Source organism: Phaseolus vulgaris, chromosome 2 (genome assembly GCF_000499845.2).
Source record: "Phaseolus vulgaris cultivar G19833 chromosome 2, P. vulgaris v2.0, whole genome shotgun sequence".
Taxonomy (NCBI): domain Eukaryota; kingdom Viridiplantae; phylum Streptophyta; class Magnoliopsida; order Fabales; family Fabaceae; genus Phaseolus; species Phaseolus vulgaris.
Window position 1 is genome coordinate 46,065,806 of NC_023758.2, and position 10,683 is coordinate 46,076,488.

Sequence of the window (10,683 nt, forward strand, 5' to 3'; positions counted from 1 at the left end):
TCTTACTATGATTCAAACGTGCCTTAAAATGTAGAAAGAAAATGATACAAATTGTTTGTGGAATTAAAATGATAATTTGTGATGATGAAAAACAACAACTTTTGTGTTTTTGTTTTCCTTTCACGAAAAGAAAACCCCTCCTTAAAAAACAGACTTATTACTTCTCTGCCAACTATCGACACCATCATCACTTCAACTCTATGGAACATCACACTAAACGCAAGCAAATCTGCAAATTTTAAAAGCATTTTCCATTTTTACTCCAAGATTCGCTTCAGCGAATTTATTTTATATATAAAAAATAAATTAAAATCAATTTATACATCACCGTGATCTTGTTACATAATTTATTTCTTCTTTTAAACGTCGGGTGAAATTTTTGTATGATAAGTATTTTTTTTATTCTTTAATTTTAAGTTGCAATCATACAAAAATTCATTTTATTTAGAAATAATAAATTCTCAATTTTTTAATAATATTTGTACTATCCTGAATCGGGTAGGTATTTGACCGAACTCACTAAGGGTCCATCTGGGGGAGGTGACAGCGTGAGAGCTTAGCATGGACCGTGAACTGACCTAACAAGCCCAAAAACACTACCTATTTTGGCCTTAGCTCAGTATCGCGCAACGCCAACAAGGGACAAATTTCACTAAAAAAAGTATAACGTTTTTCCTACACACATATTTCCGATAGCGTAATAAATATAAATATCATATTCCCGATAGTGCAATAAATATAAATATCATATTTTCGATAGTGTAATAAATATTATCCTTAGTATCCCTCTGATTACGTTGTTTAACTATCCCGTTTTATATACTTTATATCCATATTTTATAGAAAGTTATTGTGAACTGATACATTAATACCTGGAAAGATCAGGATCAGAAATCCAAGACCATGGATGCTTATAAATAGACAACACCTACAGGGAGTATCTCATCTTGTAGTATATTTTACCATACACATTATATTTTGTGTTCTTATTGACTTGAATATCGAAGGTGAACCCCTCATCCTCAGAAGATCGGTTTACTGAAACCTGGAGGCCATTCCTAAGCACCTCATCCACTAGCCGACCGACCACAAAAAAGAATCCGAGAAGAGCTCATTCATACTCGGACCGATTTTGAACCAGAACAATATTAAAATTGTTTTCATCTTAAAAAATTCTCTCGGAAATTAAGAAAATTATTATTTTTCCCATAGAATTTATAATTTTTAAATTTAAAGCACTGCATATCTTAAATAAAATAATAATAATAATAATAAACGAAACCAAGAAGGAGTTAAAATTAAAGGCAGGAGTGATAAATGAAGTCTGACAAGAATGTGAGAAGTGGAGGCGTAGTTGAAGAAGAGTAGTGATAAAATAAGATGGCTCAGGTGTAAATTCGGTATTAAAATAATTAATGATGGAAGCGAAGTGGTGTGTATCTGGCAAAAAGTAAAAAATAATAAAAGTTAAATATTAATTTTGATGAGATTAATGAAATTAGAGTGTTTAAAACAGAAATATATATATAGAGAGAGAGAGATGTTGTGTTGGTTGATATTTGAAAGTGTGTTGGGCATGTGTGAATGTTAGAGAAGGGAAGGAAAAGGAAAAGAAAAAGAAAAAGAAAATGTTGAATTACAGTTGGAAAAGAAAAATAGAAAAATAAAAAAAAGAAGATGGTGATATCTCTTTCAGGTATTAATGGGTCTGTGTGGCTGTTAGTGTGTCTTATTTATCCCACTCGGACCTTACACGTCTCGTATCGACCGCCATTTATTAAACACTACGCCCCTCTCTCTGTGTTGCTCTTGCTGCGATGCGCAAAAGGACAAGAGGAACACAGAATTGTATTAGGAATAGGAATAGGAGTAGCAGTAGCACTGTGATTTGTGATTAGTGATTAGCACAACAAGAATACAATAATATGGCAGCGACAACTACAACAACTTTCCTCAAACTTCAAAACCAGCCCACCAAGCCCAAACGACGCAAATATCGAGAAACTACAATCTCCGCTGCGGCTTCTCCTTCTCCTTCTCCAAACCACACCCAAACACCCCCTCATCGTCCAACACCTCAATCCCCTCAACAACCTGCATTGCCCGAATCTCCCTCCACCCACAGGATCCGCTTCTCCCCGGGCCGCTTCTCCCCGATAATGGACTTCGCCCACTCCTCCCCTACCGCTAACGGCCACCATCCGTCCCAGGCCCAGGCCCAGCCCCAGCCCCATGACTTCCCTTCCAGCTTCTCCAAGTTTAACTCCGCCCTCACCGCGGGCCTTTTGAACCCAATGTCCCCCCCGCCCGACAAGACCCGATCCAGCCCAACGCTCTTCGAAATGATGGCCAGCGAGCCCGATGTCCACCACAGGCCCACCACCCACATCCCTCCCACTGCCGTCACCGCCGCCGCTGCTGCGTCCTCGCTCCACAAACCCCAAATTCTCGATCGCCACGCCCTCATGATGCAGCGGATTTCGGACCTGTTAGGGTCACGGAGCCCCGGGAACCAGTTCAACGATGGCGTTTCCAGCGACATTAAGCTCACGCTCAGCTCCAAAGACGGAATCAGTGTCTCCATGAACGTGCATCGCCAAATCCTCGTCGCGCATAGTAGGTTCTTCTCGGTGAAGCTCTCCGATCGCTGGACCAAGCAGCAGCAGCAGCGCTCGCCGGTTCCCTACGAAGTTGAAATCGCCGATTGCGACGATGTGGAGGTTTACATTGAGACCTTGAGGTTGATGTATTGCAAGGATCTTAGGAAGAAGCTAATGAGGGAGGATGTCTCCAGAGTTCTCGGTATCTTGAAGGTAAGGCCGTTTTTGGGGGGTTTTGTTATTTTATTCAGACATGAATTTGGCTGCATTGTTAGGATAACGCCATCTGAAATTTGTTCTTAAAGTGTGTCTGCTTTTGGGCAAGAGTTCTGTCTGAACTACTTTTAATCTCAATTTCTAAACAATATGGATTATTTTTTTGGGATGGAATAGTTTGGTGGTTGGTCTGTTTTATTGAATGGATAGGGAATGATAATTAAATGAAGGTGTGGGGTTAGGTTTAGGCAATAGGAAAAATTTGAATTTCGGATGTGAACAGTTAGAGGATGAAAATTCTGTTATTAGGTTATGGGTTTGGCTATTTATTACGCCAGTGCATTCCTTTTCTCGTCCCTTGCCGTTTTGTTTTGTGCGTGTTTAGAATTTGCCTGGTTTAGGGTTTTGTGGGACTGAACCGGTTGTTTTTTGTGTGGTTTTTTCTTAGGTTTCAGCCGCCATTGGGTTTGATGCTGGGGTTTTGTCTTGTTTGGAGTACTTGGAAGCGGCGCCTTGGGCGGAGGATGAGGAAGAGAAGGTGGCGTCTCTCCTTTCTGAGCTTCGTCTTGAAGCGGTTGGCGCAGGGGAGGTTTTGAAGAGGGTTTCAACCGATGCTGCTGCCAATGGAAATGAAGAGGGGAGTGATAATGAGGAGGTTCTTCTTAAGCTTATTCGTGTGGTTCTTGAAGGCAAGGATGAGAAGGCCAGGCGTGAGATGAAAGGGTTAGTGTCGAAGATGCTTCATGAAAATTCTTCTCAGAATGATCTTCGAAAGGAGTCGTTGTACTTAGCATGTGATGATTGTCTGCAGTTACTTCGTCACCATTTTTTGCAGGCTGCGGGTTCGAACTTGCAGGATGTGAGTCAAATTGCAAGACAAGCAGATAATTTGCATTGGATTTTGGATATTTTAGTTGACAGACAAATTGCTGAAGATTTCCTGAAGACATGGGCCTCTCAAGCAGATTTAGCTGAAGCTCATTCTAAAGTGCCAGCAGTTCACAGGTTTGAGATTAGCAGAGTTACAGCAAGGTTGTTTGTTGGGATTGGGAAAGGACAGTTGTTGGCTTCTAAAGATGTTCGGTGTTTGCTTCTAAAAACATGGCTGGTGCCCTTTTATGATGACTTTGGTTGGATGAGGAGGGCATCCAAGGGGCTTGATAGGCACCTAATTGAGGATGGTCTTAGTAACACGATTCTTACTCTGCCACTCTCCTGGCAACAGGATATTTTGCTTGCTTGGTTTGATCGTTTCTTGAATTCCGGTGAAGATTGCCCAAATATTCAAAGAGGGTTTGAAGTTTGGTGGAGAAGGGCTTTCTGGAAGCGGAATGGAGAGCAAGAACGGACAAGACAATTACGAATTACAACTACATCAGTTGAGAACCCTTGAAGACAGATTGTTCCACTATGGGAGAATTGGCAGTAAATTATTGGGTACGTCACCTTTTGTGCTTTTTGTGATCATGTCTATTTGATTCATCTACGACCTGCAAATTCAATGGTGTGAAATATGTAGTTAGACTTGATATTCATGCTCTGGCTACAAGTTAGCACTGTTTATCTTCACCTCCTAATTTGTTGGAAATAATCAAAGGGTGAAATTGGTCGTGTAATTTGAGTGGGTACTTGCAACCTCTTTCCTTTTATCACTTCATATCTGTTGTATGATTTACACTTAGGTCATCAGTAATTTTGCTCTTGTCTATAGAATGGATGACATGCCCAAAGAAGGACTGACAAAAGTGGTTATGTAGTGTACCTAAGACAAAATCAGTCTGTTATTTTATCAATGACACAGCTCCAACTTCCTCGTACACATGTAGTGTAGTGGCAAAGACATGCCTAGCTTTGTTTGTAATTTTTAATTTTTTAGGTTCCAAAATACTTTTTTCTGATAAAAATTGACTTGTCCAAGTGAAGTATAAAATAAAATTCATCTGGTTGACTAAACATTAGATTTTCTTCTAAAAATAACGGGTGGTGGCAAGGGTTTCATTTCTATTTTCTGATGCCTGGATGCTGTTTAAGTGTTAACTTGTCAGTGAATATTTTGATACACTATCTATCTTGTGGTGGCCGCACAGTAATAAGTTTAGATGCTTGATTTTTGCTCTTTGAAGTCAGTCTGCTTAAATATTCTTATAAGCGTGGGATTCTTTTGTTTATTTCTTGAGTGTGAAGTGTATGAACATGCTGGCCAATACTATCATCATCCCTTTTGGCTATGAAGATATCTTATTTGTTATATATGCTGCATTATTCTCTTATGCAGGTAAACTTCGTCTTAGTCAGTCAGTTGTCTGATTCGTTGGTCTTTATATCCACGGTCATATTTGTGCTTTTGATTGACATATTCCTAAATTATTCAACTTATATTTGTCAGAGCAATTTTACGTAAATTTATTCCTTAGAAAATGCACGTTTTCTTCAGGAAATATCTCGTAATTGCTCCCGAACATAAATAAATTATATTTTCCTGGAAAATAATCCAATCTTCGTGTTATTTATCTCTCTGTAGTTTGATTGACGAATTATAAGTTTCTGATCGTTCAATGCAAGCTCCCTGGCAAGAGTTCAAGGTAGTTGAATGCTGTGAAAGAATGGTTGGCCTTCAATTTTCCAAGTTCCTAAGATGAGCCAAATTTATCGAGTTCAGCAACTCGTGGCAGGTTGGGTTCATGGAAGGTTCAACACGAGGATAATTTCTTTTGTGGTAGAGCATCAAATAGCTTTGAATACAAGAAAGATGATGATGATGACGAGGACAGAGATATATACTTGAACATCTTTCTTGCAAATTAGGTTAAGTTGATTATTGAATGGTATTGAGCATTGAATATATTCAATCGGTTGTATTATATATGGGAATAACTTCGATGGAGGTTAAACTCTGGGAATATAATTTGTTTCTTTACTGAGGATTGTGGATTCTTTTTCTATTTCTATTTCTTGCTTTTCAACAAAAGTTTAGAGAGATTCGAAAGCTTAACCGTTCTTGGGTTTTTGTATCTTGCTTGAATAAGGAACTTGGCTTGTGGGACATTTGGTATGTGGGGATATTTAGTGTGTTAGCTTATTTATGAAACTTTTGTGAAATGGCTATAGAAATTAGCCATGGTACAGGCAATATAATCATCCATGCTTTTCACCAAAAAGGAAAGAATCACCCTTTCCAATCAATCATGGAGAAGTGAAAAGAAAGAGCTTTTGCAAAGTTGGAGTTTCCATGATACTGGTCAAACGACCAAAAAACATGTATGCTCGATGGAGACATGATAATTGAACAAATAGGTTGACCCTCCAATTAGTTGCTATTTGCTAAGAATGAAAGATGCCACTGTCTGATTCGTTCTGCCAACAATGAAAGAAAAGGGAAAAGGGACAATATTATAGCTGTACTTCAAGAAAAAAGCTTGATCTGAAACATGATTTTTTTTTAATTCTTCAAACTACTGTAAGCAAGGTGGAAAAAAAAAACCAGAATAACGACAATGTTATATTTCACGTTAAGTAAATGAAAAAAAAAAACTTAACATCAGTATGCCTGACCTGATAAGTGTTGTGTTTAGTCTGTTCTTGGCATATTTAATTCATCATGACTATAAATTGTCATTTGTCTCTACATTCAAATTTCCCATTGAAGAAAAAGTCTGCATCTGATAATAACATAAAATATTTTCAAATCACTATTTAATTGCAAACTGTCAAGTAAATTTATTGAGTTTTATAATAGTTTATTACCAACAACAATCTCCTAAGTTTTATTAATTGATAAATCAGACATAGAAACTGTCTTTTTTAGTTGGTCAACATAATGCTTCGTAAGCCTACTTTTGTCCATATCATTTATTTAGAAATGACCATGTAAATTTATTAACCTTTATCATATTTATCTAAAAAAATGTGATCTACCATATTTTATAGTGTTAGATATTTTTAGTATTCTGTTTATATATATGTTATAAGTGTTAACACGGTTCCTCACACTAATCCTTTTCAAAATGAAGCGTGATTACTGGTCTACTTTACTTGTCTTATTCAATAAACCAAACAAAGAGAAGTGATTTGGGTTCAGTGCTTTCTATTAAAGTCCAAAACTTAAAGTATAGGCCCAACTAAAATATTAAAAATCAAACAACTGTTCCTTCAACTCCAAAACAAATTTATATTGATAAATAAGTTAGAAACAGGTTAAAATAGCACACACATGGATGAATCATAAATGCAAAATACCAATGCATAAATTTTAATACTATACGTGAAAGCCTAAAAAGATAATAGAATTTAAATAAAAATAATATAAATGCATATCGTTTATCATCCTACATTTAATAAAATAATATATTTCTAATTTATACATCAAATTAAAAAAAAAAATTACATATTAAATTAAAAAAACAAAAAAAACTTACATATCACAATTTTAGAGTGAAAACTTTTAAAAAGAAAATACATCACCCACGTAGTGTTGTTTCTTTCTGTTGGTTGATTATTGAAGTATTTTTTAATTTGCAAGAATTTCAATTTGTTGAAAAGGGTTGCACTATGTGATGCTATTTTTTTTTTCTTTTATTGTTGAAATATTTGTTTTTAATGATAAATAGCATTGATTACATGTGCAACTACATGAGAATTGAATGAGTCTACAGAAGAATTACCCCTTCCTATCTTGCTCCTCTGTCATTATCATTAGACACCAGCTAGATACTTTCTTTTTTGGACTTCAATGATTATTTTATTTTTAAACATTTGATTACATCAATTTTGATTAAATCTTATTTAAAACAAGTTAATTAAATGACACACTTAAAATACAGAAAATTGACTGTGTTTGATTAATTAACGTGCGAGAACACAATAAAAATCGAACACTGACGGTTGTTTTGTTTTACTTCTTATTATTACTTGCTTTTCCATCTCTTTCTTCAAACTTATTTACTTTATTACCCGACAAACTAATATGATAATATGAAAAATATGATGTTTTCTGAAGCAACCGTCCAACTAGAAAAAATAGCTTTCATGTTGCAATTTAATGCAGAAAAAATAAGAAGAAAACGATTTGATTGGAATAAAAATAAAGGGTAGCTTTCATTAAACTTGTCTTCTGCAAAAACTTTTTAAAGCAATATTCCAGGGACAAGTCCAAAGGAAGTGGGTTCAACTTGGAAACTCATCTGCAACTTAAACGAAGTATTTCTAAATACACATTAATAAAGCTTCTAAAAGTGTGACGAAACCTCTGCAATTAAAACATTTTTTCAATGCACTTTTTTTATTAGTTAAAAACAGTTGTAACGTGATGTTTTTTTCACTGTTGGATTGTCAAAAAAAAATTATTCATTTATTACTTATTTACTAATCTTCTTGAATTCAAACTGCTAAAAATACATTAAATAATAATAAGATGTAAATTAATTTTACACAATAATATAAAATCTGCTAGTAAATCGTAACCGAATGATAATATGATAGATGTATCTTAAATATTATAGATGATCTCTTATAAAGATCCAACACCAAAATAAATATGCTATGAATTAAGAATTATATTAACTAATTAAATAATTATCATATATTGAAAGTTTCACATTACTTATAGATTATTTTATAATTAGTTATTATATTAAATAAATTAAAATTTACTTTATAAATTAAAAAAATTATTAATATTTAAAGTAATTTTTATCAATAATAAAAATTTAAAATAATTTTTAAATTGATATCTAATCATTCGATACTAAAATTTTATCTATTAATTATTTATATTTTAAATTAATCTTTATTAATCTTTTAGAGATTAATTTAGATTCTAAAATATTAGTATATAAAACTTTGATTTAATTTAAAAATTAATTTAAATTTTTTATTAATAATAAAAATTATTTTAAATATTAATAATTTTTTAATTTTTAAAATAATTTTTAATTTAGTTGATACATATATAGTAATTAATTATTTTTTATTTTTAAATTTAGTTGTTTCTTAATAACTTTTTTAGGGAACATTTTAAATTTGGAGTGTTTGATTAATGTTTTTTTTATTAAGTATTTTTATATTTGTTTCAGAGGTCATTTATATTTTGATTTATCCCACGATTTCTCCAAACATTTTGCTTGTGATTCTATACCTCACAAAGTGAGCTTGATTGAATATTGTTTTTTCAAGAAAGAATAATATAGGTGGAGCCTAGAAAGGCTTCTATCCCTTATAAAAAAATAATAAAATTTCAAAATTATTCTAGACTACTTATTTTATGTCATAATCATTGTCATGCGAATCTTTTAAAGGTTGAGTTTCCTAATTTTTTTTTCTAATTTTTTTTAACTATATATGTATATGTATAAAATTATATTTTACTTTTTAAAATTTTATTTCAAGTTTTTAACTCTCTTAAAATTTTCGTTCCATCTCTAGTTAGTTGTATATTTAAGAAATATATGTACTAAAACAAGTCTTAGTTTTCAATATAGTATTTTTTTTCCCCTTTAATATAATAATGGATAATAGAGGAAATAAAAAAATAAATTCATGACAATAAAATTAATTTCTATAAAACTGGTATAATTGTTTATTATTCTTGAACCGACAGTTATAATAAGACAGAGGAAATGACATATATAGGAAGAAAAAGAGACGTATCAAAATTATGAATGATATTATTTTTTCCTGTATAAAAATATGAAGGACACAAAATCACTTTAACAAAATGCATTAATTGGAGTAGATGAACACATTATAGAAAGATTATCATTTTATGATTAATTGCATTAAAATCTATCCCATTGACATATTTAGTTTTGTCGGTAGGAAAAGCAAGTTTCTGGAATGGAAATTATTTATTTGTTGCCAGAATCATATTGATAAAATCTGTTATTACAACCTTTTTTTATTCTATTTTTCTCTATTGAACATGCCATCAAAATTGTAGAATGAAATCAAAATAATTAAGAGGAAATTTATATGGAGTTGGGAACATATATGCAGGAAATTCAAAGTACTCATAACAGAAAAAAAATATTTTAAAATAGTTCTAATTTACATATAAAACTAATGAATGAACAAGCTTATTTTTTATTTTATAAAAAAATTATCTAAATATGTCTTTCAAAAAATCATAAAATAGTTGAAAAAATGTGAAAATTATACCTGAGTCCAATTAGTCAATTGTTAGGTTGTGTAACTGAAGTGGTTAGGATTAGTTTCTATTATAATCTAGTATCATGTTCTAGCTATAAGCTCTCTTTAGTAAAAACTTGAATATGTTATTCACTAATTGTATTGGTAATTATTTTAATAGATTATTTTTATAATAAATTTTTTCTTTTCTCTCAATTCTCTTCTCTTATATTCTATTTGGTTCAACTGATGCAATGTTGTTGACGACAGAAAAACAAAATGGAAACATGTTTGGATCCACTAATTTAGTGAAAAATGAAAACAAGTGATTGCTTGACATGTTACTGTTCACACTCTCAATAAGTTATAAAAAATAACTACAAAAATCACGTTTGACAAAATACGATTATGTTATCCCTTTACATGCGTATGACAACAAACTTTAATTAAAATTATCAAATCACAACTCAAACATAAAAAAGTATAATCAAAATTATAAAAAAGTAATTATAATTTTTTTATATAATGGATGATATTATATATAATCAATTAATACAGTATGATAAAATAAAATAAAATAAAATAATATAATAAAAATAAATAATATTTAGAAAATAAAAATAAAAATATTAAATATTATATAAATTTATGTTATAAATATATTTAATAATATTTTGTATTAATAATATTTTAATTATGAACTACTAAAATTATAAATAATTAAATTTTATTTTTTATTTTTTAA

The 10,683-nt window shown here is 32.0% G+C and overlaps 1 protein-coding gene across 1 annotated transcript; it reads left to right on the forward strand.

Annotated features, from left to right (window-relative positions):
- Window positions 1-1,657: 1,657 nt before the first annotated feature.
- Window positions 1,658-5,733, forward strand: LOC137812665 (BTB/POZ domain-containing protein At1g63850). Its single transcript, XM_068614813.1, has 3 exons — window positions 1,658-2,813; window positions 3,265-4,253; window positions 5,338-5,733. Exons 1-2 carry the CDS (start codon window positions 1,926-1,928, stop codon window positions 4,207-4,209), a joined length of 1,833 nt encoding a protein of 610 aa, XP_068470914.1. The 5' UTR covers window positions 1,658-1,925; the 3' UTR covers window positions 4,210-4,253; window positions 5,338-5,733.
- The last annotated feature ends 4,950 nt before the right edge of the window (window positions 5,734-10,683 follow it).

Bases quoted from the DNA above. Each gene is read 5' to 3' on its own strand.
- LOC137812665 (XM_068614813.1), top strand. From the start codon at position 1,926: ATGGCAGCGACAACTACAACAACTTTCCTCAAACTTCAAAACCAGCCC. The intron at 2,814-3,264 runs GTAAGGCCGTTT...GTTTTTTCTTAG, and splicing joins GAGTTCTCGGTATCTTGAAG to GTTTCAGCCGCCATTGGGTT.